At 41.4% G+C, this 18128-nt stretch overlaps 1 protein-coding gene across 1 annotated transcript in view; it reads left to right on the top strand.

Moving 5' to 3' along the window:
• The first annotated feature begins 1235 nt into the window (after positions 1-1235).
• Positions 1236-18128, top strand: part of ptpn5 (protein tyrosine phosphatase non-receptor type 5) — a 33682-nt gene continuing 16789 nt past the window's right edge. The window contains exons 1-9 of the mRNA XM_079605312.1: positions 1236-1464; positions 12228-12346; positions 12453-12521; positions 15253-15450; positions 16544-16654; positions 16796-16873; positions 17023-17261; positions 17689-17875; positions 17968-18052. Of these exons, the coding sequence (XP_079461438.1) occupies positions 15283-15450; positions 16544-16654; positions 16796-16873; positions 17023-17261; positions 17689-17875; positions 17968-18052 (868 nt within the window). The 5' untranslated portion in view covers positions 1236-1464; positions 12228-12346; positions 12453-12521; positions 15253-15282. The remainder of the gene's footprint in view (positions 1465-12227; positions 12347-12452; positions 12522-15252; positions 15451-16543; positions 16655-16795; positions 16874-17022; positions 17262-17688; positions 17876-17967; positions 18053-18128) is intronic.

The raw sequence follows: 18128 nt of genomic DNA, 5'->3' as shown, positions 1-18128 counted from the left end.
GTGAGAATAATTACAGTAAATATAAAAATCAAAAGACAGGGTAGGTGATTTTTCTAATTTCTTTTTTTAATGCTGGTTAAAAGTCTCTTCACATCCTGATAGCAATCATCTGTGAGATGCGTAGGACCATAACCATAGACTGTAAAAAATAGGACCATAACATGTTTGTCCAATTGCATTCGGTCTGAATGCAACAATACGTTGTCCTACCTGCCTGTCAACGTATGTATTTTCATATCTCCGTGCATCCTGCTTGTGCAGACATCACACATCATCAGCACGTTTTACTAGCACATCAGCACAAATTACTAGACCAAAAATGATATCCTGAGAAAAGTGGATTTTGAGGGGTATAGCTCCATAGACCTCCATTCATTCTGCACTCGTCCTGTGAGCGCCCTCATGTGGAACCAGAGTGGAACTGCAATTAGTTCAGAAACTGCCACAACACCTGTTAGTTCGGCTTAGCAAGCTGTTTGAACTCCCAAAACAAACTCCAATCAAAGTTTATTTTGGCCTGATTTTGTTTGAAATGACATAACATCAGTTCGTTCTTCGATTACGCTTGAAGTAATGGTGGGCAGATCGAGGCTTCATGAAACAGTTGAAGCAAATGTGCCATATTGTGTCGAGGCTTCGAAACAATCCGACACCCGTCTCAACGGTGACACCTAGTGGTCACTTGCAGGTGTTGATCTGAAACAACCTTGACAACGAGTCATTAATTTTTTTTAAAGTTTTTTTATTATTGTATTTTTCTTATATGTGAAGCTTACTCCTCACTGTGCATAATGTTATTTTGGTCATGAAAAGTTAATATTAGTAAAATAAATCAAGCCACAATGTCACACTTTTTATAGATTTTAATATTAATTTCTCTGCTGTGTGGACTTAGCCTACTTCTTTTTTTACAGATAATTTATCCAGCCTTTGAAAAAAATCCTCTCACAAAAACCCACGAGGTCAAGGTGTGTTGACTTCACTTTTATACAGATGTGCGATTGTGTGGTCTGGCCCGACCCTGTCAGTCAAACGCTGATTCGGCGGACCACCATGCCATCTGTCGAAACACTTGCGAAACACTCCGAAGCTTCATTTAGCCGTAGTCACGTGACATGGGTGTTTTGAATCACGCTTCGGATCAGTGTTTCGAAACATCTGCTTCGGGATCTCGAAAAGCTTCAGAACGTCAGTTTCGCGTCAGCCATCCCTAGCTTGAAGTAGCCACAGTAGGCCCTTTAGACATACGTCAGTCACCGAGCACCGCAACCTAAACAGCAGCCACCTCTTACAGTTCCTCCTGAACCAAAACAACAAGCTTATATGCTGCGTTCATGCCATAAATGCTGTCATTTGGAAGAGATACAATCCTATGACGTTATAAGAGCAGTTTGTGGCTCAAGTTGTTCATGGCAACACTATTGATGCCGAAATTAATCTGCAGTAGTCAGCTGATACAGTTCAGTGCTCTTTAAGTTTATGTTCATTATTATTGTAGTGCTATGTGCTTTGAAACATGAGGTAGTTAAACGTCGTCTCTCTTTTGTTTGCTCCCTGCTGTACGCGTTCGTTCATGTGTTTTGAAGGAGGTGTGGCTTTGGAGATGCTCTGAAGGGAGGGTGGGATCTTATGATCTTATGCTCAAAGCTATCTCGCTATTGCTAGCCTCTCTGAAACTTGCCTACCCCTTTTTCATTCATATCAGCCTCCCCAAACAATTCCTTTATGGACTGCAACTGTGCATGAATGTCTTTTAGAATGTGACAATACCACAACACTTACAAAGCCACAAATTAGCATCAAGTATTGCTTAACATCTCACTATTAACTAGTTCTTTAAATCATCATTGTATATAAAAAAATCTATATTGTGCTTTGTTTGTAGTTTTAGCAAACTGATCAGCTGTAATGTGAATTGTAACAGTAACTTTGTTGCATAGTTCATTGTGTCACATTACTTAGCTCAGCATTTCAGCCTTCCTGTTTGTCAATTAGGACTGTCGTGTTTCCGGCTTCTAAACACTAGATTGAAAGATTACTTTTCCATACAAATACTACTATAGAAGTATTAACAGTAAGTGGGTCTTTGAATTGCCCACACAGGATTTTTTATTGCCAATGTTGTGGAGCTGTTTTAAAAAGAAAGCTGAAAGACATATCAATCCAAAGGCCATTCCAAACATCAGATCATATGAGCTATTCATGCAGAAATCCAGAAAATCAAGAGTCTGTTAACCCCCCCCCCCCCCACCCCCCTCAACTGTAAGTTTTAATTTTGTTCATAAACAGTTTAGCAGCAATCTTGATGATTTGGTATCAGCCATAACAGTGTTGCATTGTAAATGCTTGTGGTTGCAGTTTTCTCTGCTTTGTGTTTCACTGTTCTCTGTGTTGCAACAGTTTTTCTTTTGGTTGGTTAGTGGGGGTGGGGGTCTCAGTCCTGTTCAGTCTCTTGGGTAACAGAAAGCAAGAGTAGGGCAAATGCAGTGACTAAACAGGAAGTGGTCATACATAGATATCTCTGGTGGATGAAACAGTGAAACTCTTATCTCCCGCTCATAATATAAGCTTTTTTTTAGACCAATGATCATAGCTCTAAACACTTCTGTGAGCTGCAGTTTTATTTCCTTTGCTGTGAACTTTGTATGTATAAATAATAAACTTTAGTCTAAAGTAATTTTGTTACATTTTCTTAAAAAAGTGAAAATAGTGGTACTTAACTTGCCACCACAATGGGTGTTGTGCATGGTTGCCAGATCATTAGTATGGGGAGTTTTTTTATTTTTTCTTTGTTAAGTGATTTTAGGTTGTTCTTGGTTACTGTTTGTCTTTTATTTACTGACATGTGGCTTGAGACTTATTGATATAAATATTATAATTCAACTTTATTTGGAGTTCTTCTTTATTGCACAATGCACATTTCTAAAATGTGTCACTATTAGTAAGGATAGTATGATCTCTGTGTAATAATGCAAAATATTTTAAGTGTACTTAGGGCTGCACAATATATAGAAATTATTTAAATATCCCAAATGTATACATCACAATATGCATATTGCAACAGTTTTCAATAATCTGGGTCATGAACAAAAGACAAATAGAAAATCACTCACTGCTTTTGGCTGAATAACTTTTGTAACTTTAATAAGAATCAGTATATTAATTCAGTGAAAGCAGTGTTTTATTTTTACATTTGATTATTCATGTTCTGTTGTTAAATAAAACTAATTTAGGCCTTCCTGAAACCCTGAACCCCGTGGTTAACTCTGATGTTAAAATAACACTTCTTATGCTACTGTAAAACACAGCTGTTCACTTTCAGAAGTTGTAGGGATGTTTTCTTGTCACACAAAGAATGTGAAACACGTATGTAGGTTATATAATTGAAAACATATTTTAAGATCATTTAAGTTTATTTGACACACTTTAAGCATTATTGTATCGCATATCGCATTATTTAATTAGTTATCACATTTTTCTTCAATATTGTGCATCCCTGTTTACTTGCAATAGTTCCACTTTAGCACAATACAATATAAGTATTTCTTTACTTGGACCTCAGCACTATTTCTGGATAACTAAAGTGCATTAAGTGCAAAATTAGTTGTTCTGATTTAGCATACTTTAAGTATACCAATTTAGTATACTACAATTGCAGGGTATTTATATTTAGTACATAAATATGTAAATGTATTTGTAAAATACTTAGCGTAAAATAAAAGTATTTCAAATACATTTTAGTATACATTTTTCACTAGGGTAACTGAAGCAACTTAGGTTTACTTGATTATCCATATATTGTAGGCCTATATGTCACGGTTCTGTCACGACTATTCTGGTTATTCTTGGTTTAGTGACAGAGCCGTGACATTCCGGGTCTTGTGTTATATATGATCTTGTTTACTGTGAGCACATGGCCGTCATGGGTTCTCTGTGTGCCATGTGCTCTTGTGGATATTCTAGCCCCTCCCACCTTGTTACCTCGTTATTGGGTTATTTGTTCCACCTGCTTTCCCTCGTTACACTCTTTGTTTGCCTTCCTATTTAGTCTCCCTGTGTTAGCTGTCCTGTGCTCGTTCGTTGTTAATGTTACTTGGGTGTTTAGTTGTGTGTTCTTCTGTGCCTGCCATAATCATGTTCTTGGAATTAGTAATTAGTTCATGAGACCTGGTTTTCCTTTGTTTGATTTATGTTTTACTTAATTAATCACTACTTCACTTCAGCACTTGAGTCCTCACTCCATCATCCACAACCCACCCGTGACAGAATGAACGAGCCTTTTGAGGACTCAGTGGAGGGAGAGACTGGAAGCAATGATGTCTGGTTCCAGCAGTAGAGGGGTTCGTATTCCTTCCGCGACTACCCAGGAGGGAAGGAGAGGAAGATCTGGACCTCGAATGACATTATTTGAGCTCTTCGTCATAGGTGCTCGAAAGACTGCAGAGATGAGGGCTGCCAGAGGTCAAGTTGGAGGAATAGGGTATACTGTTGACAGCTTCCCGGAACCCCGTTCTACCAACACCAGGGAGACCTGGCCATCTGGCAGAGAAGATTTTGAGGGGACCCGCCTCGCCAGATTCTCTGGAACCCGTGGAGGTCAGAGGAGAGGAGATGGTCGAGAGGAATCTCGACGCCATTCCCAGCTTCAATCTGGATTGATCCCAGAACCAGTGGTCTTAAGCCCGGTGGTCCCTAGCCCGGTGGTCCAGGAGGACTCAACACCGGCTGGTAGAGAGCGGTCTACGCTCTCTGTCCTTACGCCAGTGGTGACCGACGAGACGGCTGTACCTCCGCGCGGTCTGAGGCGGAGGAGGAAGAGAGCCGTCATGTCATCGGGTCCAGTGGATCCTGAGATCTCGTGTCCTGTGGTGCCCGAGCTCCCGGCTATAGCCAGGGAGACAGTTCATGTCACTTCTGCCCATTCTCGGGGCCTCTGGAACGTTATTGGACTACTTCGAGCATTTGGCCAGAATCCTGGAGGTGCCTTTCGGACCTGTCATGCCCAGAGTTGTTTCTGAGCCGGAGCCAGCGTCTGTTCCTGAGCCGGAGCCAGCGTCTGTTCCTGAGCCGGAGCCAGCGTCTGTTCCTGAGCCGGAGCCAGCGTCTGTTCCTGAGCCGGAGCCAGCGTCTGTTCCTGAGCCGGAGCCAGCGTCTGTTCCTGAGCCGGAGCCAGCGTCTGTTCCTGAGCCGGAGCCAGCGTCTGTTCCTGAGCCGGAGCCAGCGTCTGTTCCTGAGCCGGAGCCAGCGTCTGTTCCTGAGCCGGAGCCAGCGTCTGTTCCTGAGCCGGAGCCAGCGTCTGTTCCTGAGCCGGAGCCAGCGTCTGTTCCTGAGCCGGAGCCAGCGTCTGTTCCTGAGCCGGAGCCAGCGTCTGTTCCGGAACCTGTTTCTGTGTTTGTGTCTGTTCTTGTGGCCGTTACTGTTCTGGAACCTGTTTCTGTGTTTGTGTCTGTTCTTGTGGCCGTTACTGTTCTGGAACCTGTTTCTGTGTTTGTGTCTGTTCTTGTGGCCGTTACTGTTCTGGTGTCCGTTCCTGTGTTTGTGTCTGTTCTTGTGGCCGTTACTGTTCTGGTGTCCGTTCCTGGGCCGGCGTCCGTTCCTGTTTCTGAATCTGCTCCAGGGTCTCCAGACAAAATGGTCGCCGCTGAGCCGGTGTCTGTGCTTGTTCCTGAGCCGGTGTCTGTTGCTGTTCCTGAGCCGGTGTCTGTTGCTGTTCCTGAGCCGGTGTCTGTTGCTGTTCCTGAGCCGGTGTCTGTTGCTGTTCCTGAGCCGGTGTCTGTTGCTGTTCCTGAGCCGGTGTCTGTTGCTGTTCCTGAGCCGGTGTCTGTTGCTGTTCCTGTGCCGGAATCTGTTGCTGTTCCTGTGCCGGTGTCTGTTGCTGTTCCTGTGCCGGTGTCTGTTGCTGTTCCTGAGCCGGTGTCTGTTGCTTGTTCCTGAGCCGGTGTCTGTTGCTTGTTCCTGAGCCGGTGTCTGTTGCTGTTCCTGAGCCGGTGTCTGTTGCTGTTCCTGAGCCGGTGTCTGTTGCTGTTCCTGAGCCGGTGTCTGTTGCTGTTCCTGAGCCGGTGTCTGTTGCTGTTCCTGAGCCGGTGTCTGTTGCTGTTCCTGAGCCGGTGTCTGTTGCTGTTCCTGAGCCGGTGTCTGTTGCTGTTCCTGAGCCGGTGTCTGTTGCTGTTCCTGAGCCGGTGTCTGTTGCTGTTCCTGAGCCGGTGTCTGTTGCTGATCCTGAGCCGGTGTCTGTTGCTGATCCTGAGCCGGTGTCTGTTGCTGTTCCTGAGCCGGTGTCTGTTGCTGTTCCTGAGCCGGTTTCTGTTGCTGTTCCTGAGCCGGTGTCTGTTGCTGCGCCATGGCCGCCCGAGTGTTCGTGTCCGCCGTGGCCGCCCGAGGGGTCGTCTCCGCCGTGGCCGCCCGAGGGGTCGTCTCCGCCGTGGCCGCCCGAGGGGTCGTCTCCGCCGTGGCCGCCCGAGGGGTCGTCTCCGCCGTGGCCGCCCGAGGGGTCGTCTCCGCCGTGGCCGCCCGAGGGGTCGTCTCCGCCGTGGCCGCCCGAGTGGTCGTCTCCGCCGTGGCCGCCCGAGTGGTCGTCTCCGCCGTGGCCGCCCGAGTGGTCGTCTCCGCCGTGGCCGCCCGAGTGGTCGTCTCCGCCGTGGCCGCCCGAGTGGTCGTCTTCGCCGTGGCCGCCCGAGTGGTCGTCTCCGCCGTGGCCGCCCGAGTGGTCGTCTCCGCCGTGGCCGCCCGAGTGGTCGTCTCCGCCGTGGCCGCCCGTGGGGCCGTGGCCGCCCGTGGGGCCGTGGCCGCCCGTGGGGCCGTGGCCGCCCGTGGGGTCGTGGCCGCCCGTGGGGTCGTGGCCGCCCGTGGGGTCGTGGCCGCCCGTGGGGTCGTGGCCGCCCGTGGGGTCGTCTCCGCCGTGGCCGCCCGAAGGGTCTTCTCCGCCGTGGCCGCCCGAAGGGTCGTCTCCACCATGGCCGCCCGATGGACTGCCGGTTTCGTCCTGGTCGCCCGATGGACTGTTTGCTTCGTCCTGGCCGCCCGATGGACTTTCTGCTTTGTCCTGGCTGCCCGATGGTCTGCCTGCTCCATCTTGGCCACCTTGCACAGAGTCTTTGCCAGGACTCCTGAGAAGCCTGGGGATCCCTGGCTTAACCCTCCCGTCCCTCCGTGGTCAAGTTTTGTACTTTTGTGGTTTATCTGTTATTATTTCATTTGACTTGTCTGTGGTGGTGTCTTGGATTGTGTCTGTTTTTGTTCCTGTATGGTTTTATGTCTCTTTTTAGGAACGCCAGGTGGCGTCCCTTTAGAGGGGAGGTAATGTCACGGTTCTGTCACGACTATTCTGGTTATTCTTGGTTTAGTGACAGAGCCGTGACATTCCGGGTCTTGTGTTATATATGATCTTGTTTACTGTGAGCACATGGCCGTCATGGGTTCTCTGTGTGCCATGTGCTCTTGTGGATATTCTAGCCCCTCCCACCTTGTTACCTCGTTATTGGGTTATTTGTTCCACCTGCTTTCCCTCGTTACCCTCTTTGTTTGCCTTCCTATTTAGTCTCCCTGTGTTAGTCCTGTGCTTGTTCGTTGTTAATGTTACCTGGGTGTTTAGTTGTGTGCTCTTCTGTGCCTGCCATAATCATGTTCTTGGAATTAGTAATTAGTTCATGAGACCTGGTTTTCCTTTGTTTGTTTGTTTGATTTGTTTTACCTAATTAAACACTACTTCACTTCAGCACTTGAGTCCTCACTCCATCCTCCACAACCCACCCGTGACACTATATAATATATATAATTAAAAAAATGTAAGAAAGAATCAACACAATCTCATGAAAGTGCTGTCTATGCCACGAATGTTATTTCTCGTGCCATTTATACACCAAAAATGCATATGCTACGCTACGCACAGGGGTGGGGAGTCTGCGCGTATTACACGCCATAAACTGCGTATCATATGCACGCAAAAACCATTTTTGGCGTATAAATGGAACGAGAAATAACATTAGTGGTATAGATACGCACTTTTATGAGATCGGGCTGAAAATAATGTTAAAATGTATCAAATTTGCTACATCAGGATTTTGAGGAACGTTTAAATTGTGCATCTCTCAATCATCATTGCATTATGTTTTGCTACTTACAATAAAAACTACAGATCTTTGATCACAAAACTAAGCATTTCAATGTCATCTTACTGACATTATTAGGAGATATAGAGTGACAACTCTATATTGCATTAGATATAATCCAATTTGTGTTGTGCTGTTCTGTTATAAAGATCTCATTAATTTACATTACAAACAATTATCAGAATTTCTATTGATCTCTATTGATGAATATAATTTTCATCTATTCATCTATCCATCTTCATCTTTTTCATCTAGTGTTTTTTTCCTACTTGAGGCCTACTCAAATATGAAACTCAACAAAAGATATAATATAGGCTATGTAAAGTTGTATTTAACTTTTTTATATATATTTCTAAATAAAGAAAACAATCTGTTACATTATAAAACTAGATTTGTCTCACTATTGTTTCATATGTCAGGTTTTACAGGGTTTGAAGTCAAACTTAAGCTTTTTGAAAATAGAAATTTAGAAATAAGAATTGCCCGGGGTTCTGTTCTGTTTGGACAGTATTTTTTAGCAGCAGCATCAGCTATATAGCAGCTGTATCTGGCTTATGGCACCCCTTCCACAGAAACAGAAGCCATAGCCATGCAGCCTACCTGTGCCATTCCTCCCACAGCCACAGCAGCAGCAACCACACCAGCCTCTGTATGGAAATGCCACACAAACCACAGAAATATTTACGTGAGAAAATATTTCTAGAGTATAACAACTAGTTATATATATATAACTAGAAGCACATGGTTCTTCGGAGTCTCATAACCAAGGTGCCAAAAGTGTATTGTTACCCAGGTCTCCAAAATGCATGCTGCGATTGCGTATGATGACCACGAGTGCCGCTGCTAACGTGGTTATTAATGCTGCATGCAGGCTATAGTTTAGCACCACTAGATGGAAGCAGTTACTTGTTATGGAATATGAAGTATGTGGGTTACCAATAATAGAAAATTATGAATAATAAAGAAAGAAAGAAACGTTTCACGTGCTTTCATTTGCTTATCCTCTGGTGCTGCTCCTGTGGTGATCAAAAATGTACAATTGTTTTAAAATGTGTTTTAAAAGTTGTATTGTGAAAATAAGTAAAAGCATGATGTATATCATATCATGAAGTATAGCCTACTTTTAATGTATTTAAGGATATACAATTTTTGTTAGTATATTTGCAATGTAGGCTACTATTGAAAAAGGGAATATATTTCAAATACAATGAAGTAGGCTATACTTTTTTCGCTAGGGTTGATATCTACAAAATTAGATTTTTTGAGCGCAGTACCAAACGTTTCCACTAGATGAAATTCGCTTCCCATTCGTTTCCAATGCGGTCATTTTTGCCCGCGAACAGTAGCCTACAAGTGTGACTGATTTTTTTTCTCATGACTGTTTAACCTTTTCGAATCGTGATTCTTGTCCATTATTATTACTGTTTTATTATTATTTATTTATTTTTTGTTTACTTTGCAAGTGCCAAAAGTGTAAGTTTCGTACAATTAAAAAAATATTTAGGCTACACAAAAAAAAAGTTACAATTTTCAGTAAAAAATTACCGAACAGTAGGTTACCATGGGTTATGAAATGACACTGTTGCTAATGTGGGTGCTGATGGGACCGGAGAGAGAAGAGGGCACTACATCCCTCAACCCCATATGATTCTACCCCGAGATACGTTGCCTAGGTTACACCTCCAGCTGCCACCTGAAGCGAAGCATCGCACCATCCGCCTCGCGAAAGACAATACCTCACACGTCAACACCTATTGAAAACTCTACAAAAGGGATCTCACGAAAAAAAAAATATATACTCGGAAGAGGGAGTCAGAGCATATTAAGACACACGCACACACACAGACCCTCCTCGTTGTGAGAGAGGCGGGCTCATATGGAGGGCCGCTTTTCGGCTCTGCAGCGACTGCAGCGTCTCCCGCTGCCTGTTCTTCCTCCGCGCGCGTCTCCGCGAGCGCTGTGATGTGAATATTAATGATGCTGCGCGAATCTCCGCGCTCATTTCCATCGTTTTCACCCATCTGAGAGGTAAGAGCGCATCCGTATTTTTCCGTAGACGGCGCGGTTTACATTATTATTCAGTGTCCATTTCATCCTGTGGAAGCGCGTGTCGTGTTTTTGAGGATGCTGAGACGCTCGCTCGACGCAGTGTTGGTATCAATGAAGAGGCGAAGCGAGTCAATGAGCGAGTCAGCGAGGCGTTTCAGTATGGTGCATGTACTCCTGTTTATACGGGCTGTTTCGTTCTTTAAAAAAAAAAAACTAGCTCATCGTTGGGATGTGCTATTCAAGCTATCATGTAATCTAAACATTCGGTTGTCTTTGGTTGGCGAGCACAATGACTGGTAGGAATTTGAAGTAAATGGTCTTCATGTTTAAGATGATGAAAAACAGATTCATTTTATCAGTATGTTATGTAGTGGATAATTTTACAAAGCCCATTTGGTGGGTTTTGGAAGATGGGGAGGATGCATTTGGGATCCTTAAATGGCATTCAACAAGTGTAGACTATCTCATCCCTTCTGCTGTGTGACTGATGTTCTCCAGATAGACTGCCATCCTGTGTATATATGTGTGTGTATATAATAACTGATGAGTGAGATATGGGGGCTATATGCAGTCAGACTATTATATATATTTATTTATTTTTGAGTGTTTGTTTGAATAATTCAGACTTTGGATCAATATAATGACTGTTTGTACAGGAGTTAGTTTTAAAAAGGGATGTTTGCTTTTCATTGATGCAATGCATTGAGCCAGTGAGGCTATATTTCATGGGGAGGGAGACTGGTCTACTCTAAATAATCCCCTGCCCTTGATTTCTCGCTCTTTCTCACAAATGATTTGTGGCCCTGTCTTTGTCGTTCATCTCTGAAATGTATATAACCAGTTAATCACATCAGCTATGCGTTTCAGAAATGGAGAGTGAGACGGAGAGGTGGGTTCTTTGGAAACCATGACAGCTTTCATTCATGGAAATCCAAAGGTGCAGCACAATATTGGGCCCAGTCTGCAGAACAAAAACACACCAATTTAAGTCATCCAGCATAAAGCGTAATCAAGCACAATGATACACCGGCCCTATAGTGTAAGGCTACTATTAAGCAGGTAATCTCTCTCTCTCTCTCTCTCTCTCTCTCTCTCTCTCTCTCTCTCTCTCTCTCTCTCTCTCTCTCTCTCTCTCTCTCTCTCTCTCTCTCTCTCTCTCTCTCTCTCTCTCTCTCTCTCTCTCTCTCTCTTGTTTTCTTTCATTAAGCATAGAAAAAAAAAAAATCAGTATTACCATTAGCTAATTCTTTGCTGAGGAGAATTAAAAATGTTTATTGGATATATAGACTAAGTTCTAATGTATCCAAAATGAAAATAAATAAGGCCATGCTAAATTGTCAACAGTTACCGTAGTACCCTCCATTGTTGTTGTCAAAAGGATTGCTGATATATTAACTTTGATTTAGTTCAGAATAATGTGTAGGATGTAAAGTCTGCCTCATTGTACAGTGCGGAGGCTGTGCAATATGTCTATGTTTAGTTTATGCTGTTTATATTTTTTATATGTGTATTGGTTAGGGTTGGCTATAGATTATGGCTTTAAAAAGCCCTATATAATGAGTTTGCATCTCATTAGAACTGTGGAAAGAGAAATGGATTTCATATTTGTTTCGAACACAATAGACAGGAAATGTCTATGCCAGATGGGAACTGTGTGTCTCCTTTTATTCCACTATGGATTTTGTCTGCTGCATGATCCCTTTGCGTGTCTGTATGTGTGGGTGTCAGAGTGTGTGTACCTTTGTGTGTCTGTGTGTGGAGGGTGGTGTTGATTGTGGTTCTATATAAACCGTTTGCTGCTGAGTGTATTTGTTTCCATGGTTACCCCCATGCCAATGTAGATCACGTCATCACCAGACCAGACCTCTGCAGCTATTGTTTACTGATCGTAGAGAAGACTGAGTGTGTGTTCGGGTTTTAGAAATGTCCCCCACAGACCTTAAGTTCTTCATTGTTTTTTAGTCCTTTTGTCTAGCCTGTCGCCTGCACTGTGTTTGATTTTTGGACGTCTTGCTTGGATTAATCATATCTCCTGCTATATTTTGACCACCTGTCATTTTTCCGTGATAGACACACATGGAGGGCTATTTATTCGATACCGCTCAGTGACTCCATACTGTTGGTTGACTTGGCACGCAGTGTCTTCTGCTTGTATCGCCATCTGTAGCGCCCTGTACAGAGCTGCATGAGTAAGAATGATCATCCACTGCTATATAAATACTGCTATTTAAATTGAGATTTTTAATTCAGATCTCACTAATATCTATTTCTCATTTTCCTTCTCACTACTCCTAGTTTGTTTTAGGTCCTGAGAGAGGCGTTTGTCACTGTCATGTGAGACCAACTTTGCTTTTTTTTTATACAGTAAGTGCTCTATTGTTTCTTTATGAAGTATGTCTGTTCTTTTTCTGAGAGTGAAGGATATTTTTGATTATGCTTTGGTTTATGAATCCTTTTTGTATACACACAACACTAGCATGCAATTATTATTATTATTTCATTTTTTAAGAATAAAGATAATGTAAAAAAAAAAAATATATATATATATATTTTTTTTTTTACATTTATCTTAATTCTTAAAAAATAAAATAATAATAATATATATATATATAAATGGCTCTCTCAAGCCAACATAATAATTAGTTCATTATTGATATGTGCTATGCAGTTCAGTGAGAAAGGAATTGAGTTTGCAAAGTCTTACAGTTGTGAAAATGAAAAAGTTTTAACAGAAGTTATTAGTCTTAACATAAATTAAGCTGAGTCAATAATACGTTTTAAGAGTTTGACCTTAGAGTTGAATTCAATATTAAGTTAAATGTATGTGTACAGAATATACACTACCATTTAAAAGTTTAGGATCAGTAAGTTAATGCTTTTATTCAGCCGTGGATGCACTGTCAGTAAAGACATTTATAAGGTTTCTATTTTAAATACAAGCTGTTCTTTTGAACTTTTTATTCATCAAAGTATTATGATTTTATTTTATCACTGTTTCCTCAAAAATAATAACTGTTTTCAACATTGATAATATAATAATATGTTTCTTGAGCACAACATCATCATATTATAATGATTTCTAAAGGATCCTGTGACACTGACAACTGGATAAATGATGCTGAAATTTTAGCTTTACCATCACAGGAATAAATTACATTTTAAAATATATTAAAATAGAAAACAGGTGTAAAAAAAAAAAAAAAAAAAAACTGTAAAGTAAATAATAATAATAATATATATAATAATATAAATTGCAATTGAAAATTGTAATAATATTTCGTGTTCTGTTTATTGTATTTTTAATCAAATAAACACAGTCTTGGTGAGCACAAGAGACTTCTTTCAAAAACATAAAAAAAATTGTACCAACCCCAAACTTTTGAATGGTCGGAAATGTATGCTGTGTAGTTATCATTGACATGACACGGATATTGTCAAATCGTTCAAGGACAAAAACATAGTTTCCATTACTAAATAGTTTGTTTATGGCCCATTTAATCCATGGTTTCATTCGGATACCTGCCGTTCTCCATCTCTCCCTGTCGGACCGTTTGTGGCTGGGAATTGAATGCTGATTTAGCAAGTGGCTTGAGATGATTATGCTTAGGCTTGATGAAAGACAATCTGAGAAGGGTGTGTACTTGTGTGTATACGCACGCATGTGTGTGTTTCCTTCAACACAGCGATCTCTGCTCTTTATAGCTCATTCTCATAATTCAAGAGCATCCAGCTGCTGCATGAATAGAGTACAGGGATAAACAAATTAATAATATTCATCACAGAGGAGAGGTAAAAGAAAGGGGGAAGTAAAGGTGGATAAAGGTGAAATGGATAGAAGGAGACCATTCGAAGGTGAGGGTCAGAGGTATGAAGAGAGAGGGGTAAACATTAAAAGAAAGATAAAAGAGGAAATACTGTAATAGAGAATGGGGGAAAGAAGAAAAGAAGGGAGAAATGCAGAGAAGAGAAGTAATGAGATGATGGTCAGAGGGAGATAAAGGAGTGAAAAAAGGGGGATGGGTGTATTTGTTGCTGAAGTGACTGTTTTTCTTGTAAATGCAACCTCAGTGTGTGTGTGTGTGTGTGTGTGTAGCTGGATATTGATCAGAGTGATCCACTCCAGCCCTGAGTGTTGACTCTGCACTAAAGCCGACACAGCATCCTCTGTCTGACTTTTGCTTGTGTGTGTGTGTATATATACACACATATATACTGCCTATGTGATTATTTGATATTTAAACTGCAAAATGAACTAGTATTTTACACATTATTTGACTAATTAAGCATTTTTAAATTAGTATCCAATACAATATTCATGCAAAGCAGTTTGAGTGACTACTGGAATAAAATGGTGGCTAGGTTCCTTTTTTTTTATGGATCATGGATTTAACAAAATTATATGGATGTTTATGGATGTTAAGACTCGAAAAATGGCAACTCTGTCAGCGATATTGTACATTTGAAAACTGATAGTCACTATCAGTGCACAGTAACTGTTTAAATATTAAACACAGTGTGTCATAAGCATTTCTGCTATGGAAAAAAAAAAAGAAGAAAAAGGTGATCAAAATTTTATCAGCTGTAACTCTCACATGGAATATTTCAGTTTAAATAAGCTGAATTGAGCTCATGCCTTAACATGCTGTGAAAATTGAAAATATGATTCCTTATATGGTCAATGGTTCTCATTTAATGAATAAAAAATAAAGCAGACTAACAGTAATCAAACTGGAAAATTTGATGGTGAATGTAATCTAATTAGAAACATTACTCACTGCTCCTCAAACCTTAAATATTTTCTTAATGCTTATCATTATGGATCTTGTGACAAGATTGCTACAGTGCTGTTCATACTGTAAATGACATAACATCCCATGTTAGCGTTATGTCCGCAGCACTGTCTCATTTGCATAGTCCACCTCTAAATGTGTCATTCCTCCCACAGAATGCCATGAATTATGAGACTGAACTGCAGATGTAGTGTACTACTCTCTGATTACATTCAGCTGCATTCTTGCTCTTGTTTGCTCTAAATTAGGTTCTATTTATTCTATTTTGCCTCTAGTAACTATGTTTTTCTCTGTGTCTGTTTCAGTTGTTTAAAGACAGGACGTTTGAGAGCAGCATGGCAGAAGCCCCTGTTGGAGAGGACGCACCCAAAGAGCAGGAGAGTGCCACCTCACTTACTCACGATCCCCTGCCAAGGTTCGGTGGTGCTCTGTGGGAAAGGGTATTGAAAGCTAGTGTTACAGCTGGAGCTTTCCTCCTGTTGTACACACTGTCTCAACTCACAGTGAGTTCATGCACATTCTCTCAAATAATGACTAAATAAATCCTTAATACACACATAACACACTTTATGCTGTACGCACACCATTGACTGCCTATTGAAGTTTAATCACTGTATGAATGAGAATTATTCATTTATTCCCATGTTCTGGCTTTGTCTAAAAGTGGCAAATTTGTCTTTAGCTAAAATTAAACAGTTGATAATGATGTTGTGTAGCTGAATAATTTAGACTTTTTGAAACCAGGAGTGTTTTAAATTTATAATGGAGGCTTTTGTCATGTAAACGGATATAAAACAGTTGTTGTGGTGTGCCTGTCTATCTGTGTGCTTGAATATCCTTCTGTTTGAGTGTGTTTGTGCATAAGTATAGAAAGACAGGCTGTTCCAGGGTCTGCTGTGATCGACCCTGTAGTCAATAACTGCACCACATGCCTTCCTGTCTGACAAACCAGCAAACAGCTGTGTAAGACGTATATATACGGTATATATAAACTACCATTCAAAAGTTTGGGGTCACTTAAAAAAAAAAGGGGGGGGGGGGGGGGGGGTTTGGTGCATCACAGTTTTCACAAAATATTAATCAGCACAACTCTTTTCAACATTGACATCAGCATATTAACAAGCAAAATCAACATCGATATCAGCATATTAGCAAGCAAATCAGTATATTGGAATGATTTCTGAAGGAACATGTGACACTGGAGACTGGAGTAATGATGCTAAAAAATCAGCTTTGCATCACAGGGATAAATTACATTTTAAAATATATTAAAATAGAAAACGGTTATTTTAAAATGTAATAATATATTTCACAATATTACTTTAGCCTTGGTGAGCATAAGAGACTTTCAAAACATCTTGCAGACCCCCAAACTTTTAAACGGTTGTATATTTAAAAAAAAAAACAATATTATTTTATTCATTTGACATTAAGCTTACCGAAACGCAAATGACAGTTTCAGACAAATTTTGTGATTCAAATAAAACATCTCATATCTTTCTTATTGCCATCCCTTGTTATATGTCAATTTTACCTTTTTGAAGGGTTTGTGTGTGTGCATGTGTAAAGATAAATGTGTTTTGATGATGTGTTCAGGGTTTGTGGGTCCTTTACATGCTGAATGGATACAGGGCTTTTCCAGCGGCACATAAAGTTTTGGATCTCCTTCAGTACCTTCTCTCCACCAGTGATGCCTATGATCAACAGGTGACGGCTCTAGAACTGAAATGACTGAATAAAACAATATTGATGTGAAAGAATAATATTTTAAATGAATTCACTGCTTCATGTCATTCGTTTTTTGAAGTGACAAAATAACAAAAAAGACATGAATGCACTTGTCTGCAGATGGAGATATGGAGGGTGGAGAGCGTGTTGCCCATCATTGCCACACTCTTCTTAGGTGTAGTCATTCTTGGTACTGGAGTGAGTATGTTTTATTACATATACAAGAACTTGTGCTCAGGATAAACTGTGTTGCAGCAGCTGATTTGAACCCTACATTGTTTAGCATGCACTCATTATTTTGTGTAAAGCTTGAACTTTCCTTTTTCCCCCTTTTGCGGTCACAACAGACGCTGTTCTGCATTAGAACCCTGGTGCCTGGCAACCCATCTTGCTTCCCTGACGACCGTCGTCAGTCCATGAGCAGGCAGCCCTCCTTTACATATTCAGAATGGACAGATGCTAAACAGGAGTATTTCTACGAGCTGGATGCTGTTCCGGAGACGCCTGTGTTCGACTGCTTTATGGACATGAAGACTGAAGCTGACCCTGCCACTCTCACTGTCAAATCTGTTGGCTTGCAGGAAAGGTAATGAAACGGGCTATTTTTTCTGGATGCTTCACATTTGATGCATTGTACGTCTCATAAATAATTTCTTGTTGTTTGCTGTTAGAATATTCTATGATGGCTTTGTTAGTTAAGTGTTTAATGTGACAGTGTGCTAAATATTTAAATGAGGAAAGAATAATAAATGCAGAAGTGGTGAGGATGGAAAGGCTAACCACTTGTGTCATAATTAAACATTAAAAAGCAATTGTTCAATATTTAAAATGCAACTTTAGATTAATATTTGAACAACAGATGAATTCCCACTTCAGAATTATATATCCTAAAGTGCATAAAACAAACTCGTATAAAAAGAAAAGTAGTCAAAACACTTTAACACAACTCATGAAATCTGAAATCAGTTGTGATGTGAATGATCGCATCGCACAAACTCTGTTGTGATTTTCAGGAGAGGTTCTAACGTGTCGCTGACGTTGGACATGTGCACCCCTGGTAGTACAGAGCCCTATGGAGCGCTGCTGTCCCCGAAAGAACAGGGCACACAGGAATACCTGCAGAACGCATCCAACCTGCTCACCCCCGAGCAGCTGCACAAGCGCGCACTGGACGACGCCGTACTGCAGGCGGAGTTCTACGTGAGTATCATTCACAGTAACAAGCATATACACAACAAAACAGTGATCGTAACGTGACGTCACTGCTCATCTTGGGATTCTGCTGGAAACAGGAGACACCCATGAACTTCGTGGACCCAAAAGAATATAGTTTCCCTGGTGTGGTGAGGAAGAATCGCTACAAAACCATACTACCAAGTGCGTATAATAGTCTGTACACAGTTATATGTGGAAACGTCTAATGAGGTTTGTTCTTGATATTGGCATACCTTTG

Source organism: Phoxinus phoxinus (genome assembly GCF_949152265.1).
Source record: "Phoxinus phoxinus genome assembly, chromosome: 2".
NCBI classification, from domain to species: Eukaryota; Metazoa; Chordata; class Actinopteri; order Cypriniformes; family Leuciscidae; genus Phoxinus; species Phoxinus phoxinus.
Note: the sequence above shows the minus strand (reverse complement) of the source record. Positions and strands in the feature narration are given on the sequence as shown.